The sequence below is a fragment of the Solea senegalensis genome, linkage group LG21, assembly GCF_019176455.1.
Source record: "Solea senegalensis isolate Sse05_10M linkage group LG21, IFAPA_SoseM_1, whole genome shotgun sequence".
In the NCBI taxonomy this organism is placed as follows: domain Eukaryota; kingdom Metazoa; phylum Chordata; class Actinopteri; order Pleuronectiformes; family Soleidae; genus Solea; species Solea senegalensis.
Genome location: NC_058040.1, coordinates 9,902,341 through 9,920,667, shown reverse-complemented (window position 1 = coordinate 9,920,667; position 18,327 = coordinate 9,902,341). Strand labels below are relative to the sequence as shown.

The 18,327-nt window shown below is 39.9% G+C and overlaps 2 protein-coding genes and 1 long non-coding RNA gene across 6 annotated transcripts; 1 reads left to right on the top strand and 2 right to left on the bottom strand.

Moving 5' to 3' along the window:
• Nucleotides 1-1,440: 1,440 nt before the first annotated feature.
• On the bottom strand, nt 1,441-9,560 carry fbxw5 (F-box and WD repeat domain containing 5). 4 transcript variants are annotated; one of them, XM_044012578.1, is made up of 10 exons: nt 9,467-9,560; nt 8,425-8,640; nt 8,157-8,314; nt 7,152-7,335; nt 6,429-6,577; nt 5,787-6,113; nt 5,505-5,688; nt 5,269-5,416; nt 4,742-4,954; nt 1,441-3,347 (listed from the first exon to the last, which is right to left on the bottom strand). In XM_044012578.1, the coding sequence occupies exons 2-10, from the start codon at nt 8,609-8,611 to the stop codon at nt 3,062-3,064; spliced, it is 1,836 nt and encodes a 611-aa protein (XP_043868513.1). In that variant the 5' UTR covers nt 8,612-8,640; nt 9,467-9,560; the 3' UTR covers nt 1,441-3,061. The 4 variants fall into 4 exon arrangements, with proteins under 4 accessions (XP_043868513.1, XP_043868510.1, XP_043868514.1 ...); XM_044012575.1 differs by having other exon boundaries at nt 8,425-8,620; XM_044012579.1 differs by lacking the exon at nt 9,467-9,560 and adding an exon at nt 9,254-9,441.
• Nucleotides 9,561-9,945: 385 nt separating this feature from the next.
• On the top strand, nt 9,946-11,247 carry LOC122758544. The gene is made up of 3 exons (XR_006358161.1): nt 9,946-10,196; nt 10,767-10,856; nt 10,943-11,247. It is a non-coding gene; the product is annotated as an uncharacterized LOC122758544 (long non-coding RNA).
• An 839-nt stretch (nt 11,248-12,086) lies between these two features.
• On the bottom strand, nt 12,087-16,946 carry LOC122758017 (PR domain zinc finger protein 12-like). Its single transcript, XM_044011798.1, has 5 exons — nt 16,515-16,946; nt 14,868-15,058; nt 14,600-14,755; nt 14,250-14,364; nt 12,087-13,415 (listed from the first exon to the last, which is right to left on the bottom strand). Exons 1-5 carry the CDS (start codon nt 16,735-16,737, stop codon nt 12,952-12,954), a joined length of 1,149 nt encoding a protein of 382 aa, XP_043867733.1. The 5' UTR covers nt 16,738-16,946; the 3' UTR covers nt 12,087-12,951.
• Between the last annotated feature and the right edge of the window lie 1,381 nt (nt 16,947-18,327).

The following is an 18,327-nucleotide window of genomic DNA, read 5'->3' as shown; positions in this document are numbered from 1 at the left end:
TTCAGAAATACAAAAAGAAAACGGATGACATATCGTTGCTGTTCAAAGTGGAGAAAAGAAAATCACAGAACACAGAATTATCAAGACCTAGTCATTCTATTGTTTGTGGAAAAGTAATGAAATTAAAAGTAACCCACTTTGAAATAAATAAAGCAATATTTGGATCGTATGCTTGAGGAAACCTGTACTCCAAATCGGTTTCCCATAGTTCAAACACACGTTTGTCAGGATTTGCGTTGGTTTTCAATATCACATATGACGGAGACATAAAATATGAAAAACACTTTTGAAAAAGAACACATTTCTCTGTACAGGCCTTTAGTCTGAGGGGGAGCAGTGACACTTGCAGTGTTTTAGCAACAGAAATTACACACTGGAGCTTTAAGTCTGTGGTAAACCTATATCATTAAAGCACTGAATCATCTCAAGCATTTGGACTCATCGCCATATCTTCATGAGACATGAAACCTACGCCTGTGTGCGTCACACACAGGCGTAGGTTGCAACTCAATAGAGTTGCAATGAGGTGATGTTGACACTGCCTCCGTGCTAAAGGCTTGGACCACAGGCATGTTTTCATAACTGATCTGATTAAGCTCACTTATCAACGGTAGCTACGCCCCTCAGCGCGGTTAAAAAACGACCTACCCACGTGGATGGAAATTTTCCCTCCAGCTCTCGTCAAAGAGGTGGTGAAATTATTTATGTACACTATGATGTTGAGGCGTGTGACTTTTTGTGAGCTGTCTCAACCACTACTGGTTGAAGTGTAGGTTCTTCTGACTTATATTACGACTGATTTGATTTTGCATTTTTGCTGACCACTGGTATATACTATTCAACACAAGGATGAGAACTTAAAAAATTAAATTTTATGCATTATATATTTCTTTTGGTCACTATTATGATCTAGTACTTCACTGATTCGTTAATTACTCAGGTGGAAGTTACCGTTTGCAGTTTATCCATGGACCAGCTCGCTTTACCACAAACAATGCTGGATCAGGTTGAAATAAAAATCAGTTTTAAAACAAACAAAAGACTTGTGACCCGACAACAATGGAGATTAACTGCTTTTGTTCACATCAAAAACCCACCGCTGCACTTAAACATATTAAATCCTAAAGAAACCCTCAACCGTCTCATGCTTGATTGAGTCAATGTGATACAGACAGGTGATGTATTCAGAAGCCTACTGTAGTTCCTAAGGTAACATGTGTTGAGCCTGTAATACACCAGATGGATTTCCTGCGTCATTGTTTTGTTAGGTCAGGTCTGGAATCTAAGGTGCCTTTGTTGCCTTCTAAAGTCAACATGATTAAAATAGACAAACAGACGTAAAGCAAGCAGAAACTGACGTAATGAGAAGAGGGAGTCCCTGTCCAAGTATCACATTGTTCAAAACCGTTCTCACTGAAAAACTGAAACAAACAATTTATCTGATGCTTATTGAGAACTTTTATTTGAGGCGGCGAGGCAGAAGACATGGACGGAAATATGGGGCGAGGGTAAAAAACAACACTTAAAATTGTTGGTGGGCTCTGGGGCGAGAGTTAAAGGATTACTGTGCACATTTCAAAACAGTAACAATGCGGCACAAACCGATGAATTATCTGAATCGTTATGGAAAAATTCAAATGAACGAGGCTAAGCCTCTGAACCTGGTGCTGGTTTATTATCATGGTTTAGATTTTCTTTGCTTTTCTTTGAACCAAAGAAAGTGTAAGAACCTCGAAGAGGATTTCCAATTAAGCGGGGAGTCCCCAGAATAACACACAAACTTTTCAAGACTTTCAGATTGAACACTGTTGGCAGCGGGTTTACGTTGCCGCTTCATCTTTATATGTCACTTTCTTTTTCTGAATGAATAGTTTAAAGTAAGTATAATATTAGTCACGACATCATGTGGTGCTTTTACAGTGTACATGAAGTATGACTTGGGCGACATTTGTTTGACTTGAAAGGACCATAAAATCCTATTTATTTATTTACCTTAGGGTTGCAACTAACAATTATCATAATCAATTTATCCGTTTATTCTTTTCTCGATTAATCGACAAATCACTTGGTCCAGAAAATGTCAGAAAATGTCTTGTTTTGTCCAAAGTAAAATGACACTGACACAGAGCTTGTTCTAATTTTTTTTTAAACACTCTAAATGATGAATCAATTATCAATTGACAATTTTTTTAGAAATCAATAAATAACCGATTCATCGTTGCAGCCCTAATATATTTATTTTAGTTTTTATTCCTTTTTACACCATCTGTTCTTTTAAATGGAGTTGCCAAATTTACAAAGGTGTTCTCTGGATATTATATTTGTATTTTGTAAAATAATGATGACCATATTTCCCCAAAGGAACATGAATAAATAAGTAATGTAACACCACTTGTTCTGATGTGCAACCAATTTAACCAGGTACAATTTGTTTTGGGACAGATTTTAGAGGATGGAGTGATTTAGATAAGATTAGATAAATAGTATCTGTAGGGGAAATTTTTCTTTTTTAGCAGTTTCACACTGCAACAAAACAAAAGGGTATCAATAAAACTAAGGCAAACTGCTTTAAATAAGTCTTTCCCTTAAGGTTTTTAATGGATTTTAAATTCTCAGAAAACTGGGGGTTTAAGGGAGTTTATACTCAAAAAGATCAAGACAAGTTCTTCACCTCTGATGATCGGGACATGAGAACCGTGGTCACGTCCAGTGTCTGACCGGCTCAGACGCACATTACAGTTAAAAAGAGACAAAAACCAACTCACAGAACCAGGTTTGAAAGTCTGTCTGGTGCAAGTAGGTGTCAGTTCCACACAATCTGTGATAACATTTCAACGCAACAGCACTGTGTCGTTCCTTGGAGCAACAGTGCCCCCTAGTGTGAGCTCAAGCTAAACCACTACCACTGACTGTAACGACACTGTAGGCATACATGGAGTGCATATATATATATACATATACATACATATATATATATTCACACACCACAGGGGAAAACAGGTCGGTCAAACTTTACTCTTCTTCATTCCTCCCACCCATTGTGAGTGTTTTACAACCTGACTCAGGATTTTCCGTTCACAGTGCCGACAGACGAGGAGTTTCTGTTGCGGCACAGCCAGGACGACAGGAGTTTGCGGGGCTTGGATGGGCGAGAGGGGGCCTGTGCCAGGCGGACCATGCGCGGCGAACGCCACACCTTAATGGTAGAGTCATCGCTGGCGGACAGCAGCAGCTCCTGGTCGGCGGGGCTGAACGCCACTGAGTTCACCACGTCGTCGTGTGCCAGGCGTGCCAAACATATGTTGTAGTGACGGTCCCAGATGTAGCCGTGTTTGTCTTCAGCGCCGCTAGAGGAGGGAGGGGGGGCAAAGGTCAGCAGAAACCTCAACACTAGGGCTGTAATCAACCAAAGAAATTCTTGGTCGACTGAAGCCCTGAAATTTCGACTCAAAATCGACTAGTCGGGGGGGTCTCTGTGCTTGTCCTTACACAGAGCGAGACTGAACATAGGAGCTCAGCTTCACGGCTGAGACACAAATAGACTGCTGCCGTTGTTGCAGGCGAGTGCGCCTGCAGTTATAAAAAGAATCAATGATTATTTGAATAAAACATTGAAATATGCCAATTATGATATATTCATGTACTCAAAACGGACGGAGCAACATAACGAAGACAAGTTAGCTTACCGTTTTGATATGATTTGCTATGTTTGCAGTCGAGCTGTGATATGCAAACTGTTGCTGGCAAACTTAGCATTTGACTTTTTTTATCACCTTTTATCGGCCGTTCTTTAATCTTTCTGTCTCCTGTGGGTTGGGCTAATCCAAAATACTGAAAATAAGGGGGGTGTTCTCTGAAGACTGTGGAACAGGGGTGCTCTGATGTAATATACCATTAGCACTTGGTACATTACACATACAGTCGACTTATCAGAATTTAAGTCGAACCAGAACGCATCGACTCATAAATCGACCAGTCGACCAGGACTTTACAGCCCTACTCAACACTTCTATAAAATTAGGTGATTCGACATCTGAGGATTACATTAGTTATCAATTAACACTCTTAAAATATCTTTTAGTAGCTTTGGTAATGCTGCTGTGGGTGTGTAGAGGTGAGGGAGGTCAGACAATTCTCAACTTCTATATAGTGATTAAAACGATCAGATCAGTTCTCAAATTTCTTTTGGACAATTCTCTCGTAAATCAATGAATGCCTTCAATGTTTAAACTCCAAACTGTAATGTAACTAAAAAAATAAATGGCTAATAAAGCTTACGCCAATGTGCAACCCATGCAAATTAAGGCCAATACAGTGCTTGAATGAAAGCCAAACAAAGCAGCTGTTAAACTGCTCTATGAATTAAGTTTTATCTTTTTATTGCTTCAAGACTTTTCTTTGCAATTTTGGATCAAGAAAATGTAATGTGCATAATATTGTTACAACAGGTGAAACCACATTCACAATTCAGACATTTTGCTACATTTTTGTTTTGTGAATTTAAGTTTAGATCGTTCATATACTATACATGTGGATAACCTGTCAGATTACACAAAACATAGATTACTCTGTTAAAACGATGTCACCATTCACACACCAACAACTGTAATGCGTCATACTCTGTCTAACCGCTCCCACCCTATTCATATACGCAAACAACTCCATCGTAAAGACTGCATTTGTGAAAACTGCAACTGCATAGGTGAAATAGTTTTGCATGACAAATCAGCCGAGCACGCACCTGGCGACAAAGTCTCTGCTGACATCGAGGAAGATGAAGAAGCACTCGTCGTTGGGTGTGAAGGCTCGGTGAGCTCGCAGGCTTCTTCTCTCCTCCCTCAAGCTCTTCAGATCGATGACATGCAGGTCTATCTCCTCAGCAATGGGAGGCGGAGACATGGGGTCAGAGATCACACAGCCAGCAGGCCAAGCCCGACTGTTTACATAAAGGTACCTGCTCAATGAAAAGGTATTTTTAATCTGCTGCACGACCACACACACACACTGAGACATGCGAGGTTCAAATAATTAAGTCTGATGCTTCACTACATGATTAAGAACCTGTGGACAAGCACTGTTTAGAGTCAAATTTTACAACTGGAAAATTCAACCCTGGAGATGTTGCCAGTGTTTATCTCCAGGCTCTATGCAAGTCAGCAAAGACCTTCCAGAATTTAAGCCATTTCTTTACAGACCAGGCTTTGTGATGACTTTGTTGTTTGTGTGCTACTGAAAATCTGATTTCATTTTGTGTATGCCATATCTTACCTGTGGTCTGGAGAAAGGCCCATGCCAATAATGTGACCATGGATATCAATAACATGGTCCAGGGAATCAAAGAACTCATATGAGCTCCGCTCTTCGCCAAGGACAGGACCACTCGTCGTCATCTGGTCTGGTTTGATCCGCTTGATACCTGGAAACGAAGAGCATTTACTATATGAGGAGTATGTTTGACAGCACCATGATTTTATTTAGTCTTCACAGCTGGCAAACAACAATACCGATTTGGTGAGGGGAATATGTAAGGCTGCCGGTGGTGAAGAGTAAGTAGGTTTTATCTTCTCCGTCACTGGACTCAGAAGGCTCAATGAGGCTGGAGTCAGGTGCTTTTGTGTGGACTCTGCCCATTATCTGAGCCACCTTGGTCTCGATCGCCAGCTCCTTGGGCCCGATGTTTTTACGACTCTGACAGCAAGGTAGCAGAGAGAAAGAGATTTTAAAAAAAGATTCAGAACAAAAAATATTACCTTGAAAATAGTCTGAGAGTTTTACACTGAGCTGACCTGTATGACATGTTCAAAGTTCGAGATGATTGGCTGGGGGAGGCGGGCAGTGTTGAAGCTGTGACATCTCACGTCCTTCCGACTCTCTTCCTCCTTTTCCTCTTCCTCGTCTTCGTCCTCACTGCCCAGGTCAAACAGGAGGGGCTGGTGCTGCTTCTGTGGCCCCTTCTGCCTTTGAGCTTGAGACTGGGCCTCATAGTCCAGCACCAAGTCCGGGTTGTCATGCCGACGGCAGTGTGCCACCATCACTGTGCGGATGGTGCTGGCATTAATGTTCTGGATCTTAAAAAGGCGTTTGACCACGTTGACGTTCTCTGATTCAATATCCTGTCTCAGCAAAGGGTGAGGAGAAAGGACATCAATTAGTTTAAATTTGACATGTAATACTGTGATTGCATTTATGCACCACCTTTTTTTCAAAATGGTAACATTTTAAATAGTGTTTTTATCACAATCAGGATGTACAAAAGCAAATGGCACATCTTAATTAAAGATATTTACAAAAGACTCAAAAGTTCATTCTTAAAAACACAATTCTGTAGACTAAAACATAGTGAACAAGGTCAAAGACTTCTTCTTGTCTGTAGTATACAAATAGAGATCTACTGATTGACAAGTATGAGCTGCTGCAGCAGTTCTCACCTGAAAGGCTTTATTGAGCCACAGCACAGAGCAGGAGGTCATGTTGCCAATCCAGTGCAGGTTCCCAGAGATCAGGTGGGTCTCATTCAACCAGCAACCAAACACATCATACGGCTTGTTCCTGACCCGTGATAACAGTGTATAATTTTCTGTAACGGTGTAATGAATAAGAAAAGTGTAATGAAACTGAGTTGCACCCTTGTTTTGCTACTGGTAGCCCTACTGTCTGTTGAATGGGTTTTGGGGCATTCTATCACCATCTATATACTTTCATTAGGCTGGAGGTTTTCAGCAAACAAAAACATTTATGAATATAGTTAGACATTTTAAGTAACACTGCCTGATTCTTGTCTGGTATACACTTTATGTTTATTACCAAATCACAGATATCATGAAAGTTACTACTGCATTATACTATGAATGTGTCATTACTACCATCACTATATTATCTACATGTACATACTGTTTTGTCATATAGTTGATTTATATCAACCTGCACCAGCCTTAGTTCACATCACATCTAGTCAAATAAACGTCACTCAATCATATATATATTTGTTTGTAAGGTCTAATTTCAAAAGGGTAGAAATAATGATGAAGACTGTGGTTAAAAAAGGAAAAATGTAATAAAAGTGTGACATATATAAACAAATTAACTCATCTTCTAAAAAATAAAACAACAGGAAATGGTGACTGCTGGGTGGTTTCCTTTGTGATTCCTACCCAGACTGATGACTGCAATTTCCCCAGCGGAGGTGTTTTGTGGGCCGAGGTAAACACCAGACACGAGCAGCAGGCTGTCGTCTGCATTGAACTGGGAGAACTGAGTATAGCCCCAGTTGAACTGCCGCATGCTGCAGCTGTGCACCAAAGAGATGTTCCCATCTGGCCTCTCCGTGTCCCACAGCTGCTCACAACAAGAGTAGCAGAAGTGGGCTTTTGAAATAAGTGTGTGAATAATTAGGAGCAGAAGAGTTGATGGAGGTTACACAATTATCAGATCAGACGAGGAAACTACCTCAAGTTCAAACATTAAATCCACAAACAAACAGAAAACCTTCAGTTAAAACTGTACTTCTACATGTGAATACATGTCTGTTAAATTCAAACCATAGTCAAATGACACAATGTTGATTTTGCTTATCAGCCATCTACAACACTCTATTTGCGTTTTCAGTATAGTGGTGTGTAGATCTTGTGTTGCCCCGGATATATTCTCACTCTGCACACAAGAAGCCATACATTTTATGTCAAGACAGGGGGAGGCAACAGAGGAATTGTGTTAATAAAGTAAGACAGGGCAACCAGTATGTCTGTAAAACACACAAAGAAGTGCCAACGAAAAGTTTCAGAAGAGAATTCCACTTCTTAAATAGCACAGTCGCTTTGCAGTTTGAACTGCCACTGTAAACACACAGACACTCCCTCAGTTTAGGTCTGATGATAATGCTTGATAGATTCCATTTTCAGAGAAGGTTACCCTGTGTACAAAAGACGTCATGGTCACAAGTTCGACTCCACCCCTGGCAGGTTGTACTCAATTCCCTTGTAAGTTGCTTTGGATTAAAGTGTCTTCTAAATGACATGTAATTTAATGTAATGTAATTAATTGATTATGAAAACAGTTGAAAATTAATCCAGTAATCGATTGATCAAATATTCGTTGCACCCCTAGTACATACCTAACATCCATGATAAAGGTAAAATCAAAAAGACTTTAATCCAAACCTTAACCGTGCAGTCTTTGGAGCAGGAGGAGAACCTGTGACCCCTGTGAGAGAAAGCCAGGTGGAGGACTTGGTCGCTGTGCTCTCTCAGTGTCTGAACCTCCACACAGGGGATGCAGTCAAACAGACGCTTGAACTCCCTGTACCATGACACAGCCGCTGCATAAAAGTAGACATTATTTAACCCCCTCTAAATGTCTATAAAAAATATTGTTATTATAAATAACTGTTTTAACTTTCCTGCGGAACTCATAGTCATAATTCTTTACCTGGGTGTCGAGGCACAGAACGAGGGATACGGTAGTAGCTGTAGAACAACGCCCTCCACAGAAACTCATCTCTGGAAACGGCCAGCCACTGTCTGCAGGTCAGACTAGCTCTTAACACAGCTTCATGGGGTAGACGCAGGAAGATCTCCAACACCAGGCTGTCCGGCAGAACTTGGCCCCACTCCATAATACCATCCTGTGCAACACATACACAGACTATACATTAATGTAGCATATACTTCACTTTAACAATAAAATAATATTCAACTGATATGCTTTGATGATTCCTTTAATCCAGATGTCAGAGTTTATTTTGACTACAGCTACATTAGATTATAGTCAGAATCTGTGGTTACAATCAATTGCAATCCATTAAAAAACAATATCTTCAGTAAATCTTTCCTTAATTGCAGTTAAAGTGTTCAGTAATAATTGAAACTATTTGACGGAAGTTGATTACGCTGCATGATAATGTTAAATCCTATAGTTTGTAGCACTGCTCTCCATTAATAACATCATCATCACGCTTTATGCTGCAGTCGCTACTGCAACAGAGCCATGCAAGCGTGGCATTCCTCATCTACAAGTTTAATTAACAGTCCAATAAGACCAGTTTCACATATAATAACAAGAGAATGCGTTTACTTTGATTTTCTTTGCTGGACCAAACGTCCGTGTATAGATTGTCTAAAATCGACATTTGTCAGAAGAACGCCAATGCTAGTAACAGGTGACTATTTGTATTAAATACAAACGTGCAATACTATAAAATCACAATCCTGACCTGCGAAACATTAGTGAGATAAAAACAGTGATTACAAACAGTTACCAGAGAGTGTTTGTTTGCCAAAAACAGGGCGGTAGCCAATGACACCGACCAAGCTAATATTAGCCACTAGCTGGACATTTGTTTTCAAGTCTTAGCTACGCGTCGCGACTTCATTCTGTCGACACGTCGTTGCTTTCATGCGTCAGCTCTTTCCTGGACGGGCCTTTCAGGCTGGTTTACTGAAAAACGTACTGACATTCCCCCGAAACCCACCTGCTGAATCAAAGTATGTGGAGTACGACAAGCAGACGGCTAGTTAGCGCTGAAGGTTAGCCGGAGTGAAATGACAACAATCCTCTCGAGGCTCGACTAACAGATAACAGAATCGTCGCTGCAGGCCAACTCAATCTACCCAGTGTACACGATGGACGTGCGATACATCACTACGTTAGAGTTATTTTCTGATTTAATATTTGTTTTCTTCTCTTTTTTATGAGTGTATACTAAAATGTGTGTTTTTATAGCTACTTGACGTAATGGATTACTGAGCAAAAGAAAGGAAGAAGATAGATAGATAGATAGATAGATAGATAGATAGATAGATAGATAGATAGATAGATAGATAGATAGATAGATAGATAGATAGATAGATAGATAGGTAGATAGATAGATAGACAGACAGACAGACAGACAGACAGATAGAGACATTACAGTGCTTCATTTTCAAAAAGCTTGAAAAATTAATGGAGAACACACACACAGCCAGTAACACAATACACCCAACAGTTCACTGACACCACAGTGAGTGCCAGCTGCATGGTGAACACTGACAGGATCTGAAAAATGCTGTGTCACTCTTAAGTGGTGTGAGTGGTCACACATGACACTGACAACACTGTCTGTAAATGACTGTATGGGAACAACAGAGCTGGACCTCAAGGCTAAGAGCGTATAAAGGAAACATTAACAACAAGTGGAGCAATGCTGTGACTACTGTTGTATCGTAAGTACTAAAACTGAAGGGTTGTGTTGGGGGCCACGACCCTGTGTGTGTATGTATGCAGGGAGATCTGTACCTCCATGTACGTATGTTGTTTATTATTCTTAATGTTGTTATTTATAACAATACTAAATTTTATATTATTGCATTGCCATGTGCATTATGATTAACCTGAATTAATTGTGGTAAGATAATTGTTTATTGATATACATGCTACTAGGAAATGTCATAATATCTGTTATATATATATATATATATATATATATATATATATATATATATATATATATATATATATATATATATATATATATATATATATATATATATATGTATATATATATATATATATATATATATATATACATATATATATATGTATGTATGTATGTATGTACCAACACATTTGTGGCCACACATTCAAAAACTGTTGTACAACACAGCATGTTACAGTGTGTTAAACCTGATAGGGGTAGGATCTGGTTACCTGCCACAACAACAATGAATCAGTTGGAAAGACTTGTTGCCTGATACAAACTGATAAAATAATAATTCTTGTCTGTTTCTCTGCAGCACTGCGTAAAGCAGCCAGCTGGATTGCTTCTTGCTGTGGCTCCTTGCAGAAGAACAGGACAGCAGCAGGATGAGGATACCAGTTTGAAGGTACTTGTCACTGTGTGCACTTGCACCATTTGACATCATGTTTATTTTTGATGGTTAAACTATCTTTGTGTTTCCTAACTATGCAGGGCAGAAGGTGTGGACAGTTTGCAGTAATGAAACACCACCCATTCAAAAGATTCCCTAATCCCTCCCAGCAGAGTGGATTGAGGACATGCCCTCATTCTGTCTCCAGCTGATCATTTATGTTTATATACAGCATGCCTGTGTGTGTTGCTCTGCACTTGTTTCAATGATGACTTGTCTGAAAACTTTTTTTTTGGGAAGTTGGATAATGTCTGATGTATCTGACAACTGCAGCAACAGCTCAGAAATGAACATATTGAATGAATAAATCAAGTAAGTATGTGAAATAAATGGTTTTCGAAATTAACTGTATCATCTGTGTCATGAAATGCATGCATATTCCCATTCGCTTCTTCCCTTATCCCCGGTATATGGCGCCATCATGTGGATGAAAAACATAACTGCAAGAACTAAACACTTGAAGAAATACACACAAACATTACAAGAAAACAATAAATGAAGCTTGTTTCACTGAAGTGTTATTTAGTAGTGACAAAAAGAAACTACAAAAAAGTTAGGAAAAAGCATATTAAGAAAAGATTCATAGAAATAGGCAGAACAAATGCCATATATATATATATATCACATATAAATACATTACATCAGTTTTATGTATATATGTATATATACAAATACACAAAATTATATGTATATATGCATATATATATATATATATATATATATATATATATATATATATATATATATATATATATATATATATATATATATACATACACACACAAACATACACAAAAATCCCCCATATAATCATCCTAACAATTTCTCTATAGGTTTTATATCTCCACTCTGGTGTATATGATGTGTGAATTGACTGGACGATTCAGCTGATGAGATTAAGGGGGCTGCCGACGGTGGATCAGTGGTAGAGCGAATTGTCTTTCAACGTAACCCCACGTAGCTCTTTGTGAATGGCAAAAGTAGTGTAAAGCAGCTTTGAGTGGTCATCAAGACTACAGAAGAAATGTGTGAATACAAACCATTTTATCAGTTTGAAGTTAGAGAACCAGAAAAATCTCAGTCTCTAGTCTGGATTATATTTTTTAGAAAGATAAATATAATTGTCTCTTTTGCATCAGAGCCACATGTTGCAGTGACTGACAAACTGAAGTGCCATGCAGTGTGTCATATCATGTCATAGTATCATTTATTTAGAATATGTGAGAGACCACAAATGTATTTACATTCACATGTACAGTGGAATACAATACAATTTTACAATTACACACGTCTGCAAAGTCTGTACAAGCTTAAAGTGACTGTTTCAGTTTACAGTGTGGAACGATGCGGATCTCTTTATTTGGAGCGACTGTACAAACCTCTGACTTCTCACCTGAGCTGGTGACCACGGGATACAAAACAAACATGGTGTGAAAATATTTCATAGTGATATATGACACACGGGTAGATTACACACTCTGTAAAATTTGGACACAGGTGCTGTGTGCCCCCCCCCCACTATATTTCAGCTTCCAAAATACAAACATTAAAACATTCTGTCTGATTTTCGAATACATAAGAAACATATAGTTATGGAATAAAGTCTTTGTGTGATTCTTCACGCTCACATTTACTTATCCCCCTCCCCTTAAAGGTCCAGTGTGTAAAATTTAGTGACATCTAACAGTGAGACTGCTGATTGCTCTCTGTTCACGTCTCTCTTTCCGAAGTGCATCAACTACAGTGGCCCTCATGGATCAGAAAAGATGTTGTTCCTCTTCATTTTGCATATAAAACACTCAGGTTTGTTTGTTCTGGCTGCTATAGAAACAAGGTGGCACAGGATGCCAGCCTCTTGCCTAAAATGCACATATAAAAACCACTTGTGTTTTTTTATTTTAAAGTAATTCTATACTTATACAAACATAAATCTTACACACAGGACCTTTAAAACTGTCAGTTTCATCAGGAGCTCCTTTTATATCTCCTCCTCAGGTCTAATCTAAAGTGCAACGTTGTTCTGTGTGACTGTCCCTCTGCGTGTCCGTCATCATAGCACCATGGTGGGGATGTGGTGCACCAGTGGCATCTGGTGCTGGTGAGACATCGCTGTGATCTGCGGTGGAGGAGGAGGGGAAACATGGGAGGACACGTCGGCGCCGCTTTGTGCCGCCGGTTTGTGCCGCGCGCTCTTCTGGTGCGCCCTCAGGCCCGCCAGCTGCGAATAGGCGCTCTGGCACACGTGGCACTTGTAGGGCCGCTCGCCGGTGTGCAGGCGCACGTGGTTGCGGAGCGTGGACGACTGGCTGAAGCGGCGGTTGCAGAAGCGGCACACGAAAGGCTTGTCCAGGGTGTGGATGCGCATGTGCGAGCGCAGGTTGCTGCGGGAGTTGAAGCCGCGGTGGCAGATGACGCAGCGCATGCGGCCGGCACTGGAGGAGGAGGAGGAGGATGAGGAGGAGGAGGTTGAAGAGGGGGAGCACGAGGAAGAGCCTTCACACGAGTGGGAGTCATCTGGAAATAAGGAAGGAGATTATACAAAAATGTCAAATATGATCACTATATAAAGTAGTTATATATTTATGAGCATACAATCACCTCATGGAATGAAATGTTGTTTTTCATTACCACAGAATTACTCTCTTATATATTTATATTAGGGGCCAGGTCAGCCACTATTCTGGGCCACCGTGATTTAAAATTTAAATTACAAACTAAACATGTTTTAATAAGAGTTTGGATGCAAACTCAAAGCTTCTCTAACACAGGGAAATGTAAGGTGAGGGATATTCAGCTGTTTTTACATACTGTGCCTTTAACAACAACCTTTTGGATATTAATCACAAGTTTCTAGATTTTCAAAAGTAAAAAATACAGTTATAAATGGTCTTGACTAATTGTGACTTCTGTCCAAGTGGTCGACATTCATTTAAATCTATTTAAGGTTTTAATGCAGTTAAGTTGTCAAACTTTAACTTTCACAAGTCAAACAACTTAAACATCTGAGTTACGTGTGGTTTACGCAGCTGAACAGAAAATGTAATCTTCATATTTATGAGTATATGTTGTCAGGAAATGTCCCCTTGAGATTAAGAACCACTTTACAAGGGAGACTTGACATGGCATGCCTAAAATGAAGTTGTGATTCATTTGCCAAAACATATATCTCACATTATCAGACATTTATATCAACATATCTCTGTACCTATACTATATCTATTAAAAATAAAGAGTTATAGAAATGGCACCGAAACAGACATACATCTGATATTTCTGTTCTGTATTGTGACATTATGTCACACTGGTGTTGGTGTTATAATATTATGATATTGGTCGGTAAATACTCACCATTCCTGCTTTTTTTCTGTTGCTCCTCATCCACTCCAGGGACTCCAGGAATTCCCAGGAACGTGTTGTGTGTGTTTCCATACCAGACTAGAAGCTCCTGGTCTGGTGGGATTGTCTGAGTGAGGAGAGAAAAAAGAGGGCAAATCATCAGCATGAGGTAAAAAAAAAACCCGGACAACTTCATTACGCACACGATCAATTCTACTGCGTAACAGCAGGTGGCGCTTTTCTAAAGGAGTTTTTTTTTTTACATCCTTGTGGCCTCTCATAAAATCCCAACTGCGGCCTATATTGTATATAACCCATGCAAAGGCCCCATGCATGTTTGATGTTTTTGAATTTGTCCTCACCTCCACTGCTTTGTAGAAGATGCTGCTGCCGATCTGAACCACCTCCAAGTTCTGCTCCTGCTCGTTTCTGGCGCACTTGATGTAAGTCATCCAGCTGCGCTGATCCTCCTGACTGGCATCGATGAAATAGCGCACGGTGCCGTCTTCATTGAACACCTGACCAAAAAAAATTTCACATGAGAATCAGAGGGGGGAAACAAACATCAGGAATCACATTGGCAGAGTACACATCTGTTTCTGCAGGACGCAAAACTGCGAGGAAGCTCACCTCCCACATGAGGTTGTTATTCTTGAACAAGTCCACGTGCTCGGGAGACAGGACTCTCCCCGTGAAAGGTCCCATTTCTGTCCCTGCTTTGATCCACGTCTTTGAGAAGATGCCAAGACCTTCTCCGGGGATCGAGCTTTGGGCGATGATCACTTCACTGGGCAGAACCAGACTGGACAGCTTCTGCACCTCTGCAAAACAAAACAAAAAACGAGAAAAAAGTCAGAATAATGTATAAATAAACAAATAAATAAATACATATAAACTGTAAAATAATAACATTTTAAATGTGCATGATGCGTAAAAATGATAAAAGTCGATAAGCTGTGACTACATGTTGTCAAAGTGTCTCTGCAGCTTTGAGTTGATGCCAAAGACTCATGAAACAGGATTTTCTAGAAGAAGAAAAAAAGGGTCCTGAAAGCAGCAAATGGACTGAATCTTATTTCAGTCACGAAATATTAAGCTACACCTGATCCTCCGTTTAATTCGATTAACTGGCTGAATTGAAAGTTTTTGTTGCACAGAGAAAAAAAAACAGAAAGAGGGAGAGAGAGAGAAAAAAGATCGTGCGATTCTTTAATGTCAAAATCAAAGATTTTTTTAATGTGAGGCTGTGAAGAAAGAAAAAAAAGGCCCTGACTGAATGGAGGTTAAATGGTCCTTCTATTGCGCGGGGTCCAGCAATTTGTCATGCTTCAGATGTGATATTCATTAAAGTTTACTGGAAAAGAAACGGCTAATTCCAAATTCATTATCCTTTTAAGAACTTTGTAGCAATAAATTTGCGCTGAATGAGACGAGGACTTGTTTAAAAGACGCAGGAATTTCTGCGACAAAAAAAATGGAAAGGCGATTAAATGGTTGACATGCAATGAATAGCATTAGATTTAGCCTTCACGGTGCATTATGCGAGGAACAGCAAATCTTTTTAAGGCAAAAGAAAGAGAAAAGCTCCGGAGCCCCATAGCTGCCAAGAGAGGAAAGGAGACTGTCCGGAGATTGATGAATGCGGGATAAAAACCCGGGACATCTCAAAGAAAAGGGAACTTTTCTCAACGAGAGGTTTAAGTGGAAACTTTCCCAGGTCAAGCACAAAGTTAACCAAATGAATTTAATGCCCTGCGTCTTTCAATCGGCGGCAGTTACACGCCTAACAAGGCTCTAAGCGCCGGGTCCCGGAGCCCAGAGAGGGTCAATGCGTTAAATGAGTGGAAAAGAAAACAGAGAAGTGGTGTAAAAATGAAGGAAAATGCAAGAGAAAAACCCCAGCAACAAATGAGTTTGAGAAAGTTTGTGAAACAGGATTCGTGTTCAGGAAAAGTTTCATAATGGAACTTCTCTCTGAACTGGTAAAAAATATTTTTTTCACTAAAACAAGTAAAATCCATGTAAGTATGTACCTTACCATTTATATTTAAAAGCTATTCAAAAGAAAAACAACAACAACCTTTTATTCAACCAAATCGAACTAAATCAAAGTTATGACTCGTGCGTAATTTTACGCATGCATTTTGGACACATGGCCTTAAATTAAAAACCTGCAAATTACTTTAAGCGCTATAGACTAAAAACATTTGAAAACATGCAGCACAGCAGGATGAAAGCGTGAAGTGTCAAACATAACGAAATTCATGTCAGTCTCACCTCCAGCGAAGGACTGAGCCAGCACCTCTGCGGTGAACGCCGTCTTGGGGCCGCTACTGCCGCTGTGTCGCTCCTCCGCCAGGTGTTCGCCCAGCACGTTCCTCCACCTGCCGTACAGGAAGCTGTGCAGGATGTCCGAGGTGATGACGTCCGAGAGAGCGCGGCCCGGACACTTAAATCCGGGCTTGAGAGCCAACGCGTCGGCGGGCAGCACTGAGCCCATGGCGCAGGAGGAAGAACCACAAAAAATAAAAAATTGAAATAAAATAAAAGGAGGGAGGAAAAGAGGGGGAACAAATTGGAGAAAGTAGGGAGAACTCGGATCAACAAGTAGAGTGATAGAACAAGAATTAGGAGGAGGATGAAAAGAGGAGTGCAGCGCTGCTCCTGTCTGTCTCTGTCTGCCTGTCCTTCGTCCTGCTCTCAAGTGTCGGTGCGTAAAAGTGGCTCTCCGGCTGTGAGGGTCTCTTTATATAAGTGGCTGTGACCCCCTGTCTAATTACTTATTAATGACACACCCCTCGCAGAGAGACAGACAGAGAGAGAGAGAGAGAGAGAGAGTGTGTGTGGAGGGGAGAGAGGAGAGAGAGAGAGGAGACGCAAGACGTTGATTCAGTGCCTTTTTGTTTTTGTGCAAAACCACAAACTCACACTGGATATGATTTATTACGGCAACACATGCACGAGTCAGATCTGCCACGAACAGTGAAAACAAAAAAACTGCAACTGCACTAATTTATGCTTTATTTTCAAAAAAAACTCCAAAGACACGTGACGAGAAATGTCAAATAAATGTTTAAAATGTACAGTTTTTTAATTTAAAAAAAAAATCTAAATATAGAAGCAACATACGCACAAATAGGAGAAAAGAAACTACGAACCTTCTCTTTATTTGGTGATAGTGTCAGGTTTGTCTAATACATGTATATATACTTTTGTTTTGTTTGTTTGTTTGTGTTGAGTTTTAGTGTATGTTGACTACTTTGGTGCCTATGTTTGACGACAGAAGTCAAATTACCCAGTGGCTCCAATAAGGCGAATTTAAGCTGATAAACAAGCAAACAAACAAATAAATACATACATAATTAATCTCTCAAAATCAATAGCGTGTCTGTTTACAAATGTGCACAACAAAGCAACATGTGTATAGACTGTAAGATAAAATAACAATATTAACAATGATAATAATGATAACACTGAGGAGAGAAGTGGGTCATAGAGTCTGGGAGTTGCTCGCCTATTTTCTTCTCATGCATTTAATATTCATGTGGTGGTAATATTAATTTCTGTGTGTGTGTGTGTGTGTGTGTGTGTGTGTAGTTAGCGCGGGAATAACAAGAATGGAAACAAGCTCGACGTGTTTTTCTTTACTGCATTGTTTGTCTGCAAGAAGAAGAAAAAAGAGAGAAAGCGAAGAAGAAGAAAAAAAAGAGGAGAGAAAATGCAAAGCAGCTTTGACGTGCTTCACTTTTTTTCAAGCCCTTGTTGTGGAATAAGCGGTTTAATATTCATGGATGTTCAGAGCCTCCTCGGTATTGTGACAACGTTTAGATGAGTATATACAGCCCCCCCTTTTATTTCTTTTCTTTTCTTTTCTTTCTTGTGCAGTCACAGTCCCCATTTCCCGGGTTTCTTGATGGACTTGAGGGCTAAATGGGGCAGTTTTTCCCTTCTTTTTCCAGCAGAGAGAACATCTTTATTCCATCCCGGGCTCACAGGTTTCCTATTCAGCTAATGTCAGGCCCTTGAACGGTGCTGCAAATCAATCTTTCATGGTGTTTTGAGGGCAATTTGACATCCATGCACTTCTTCT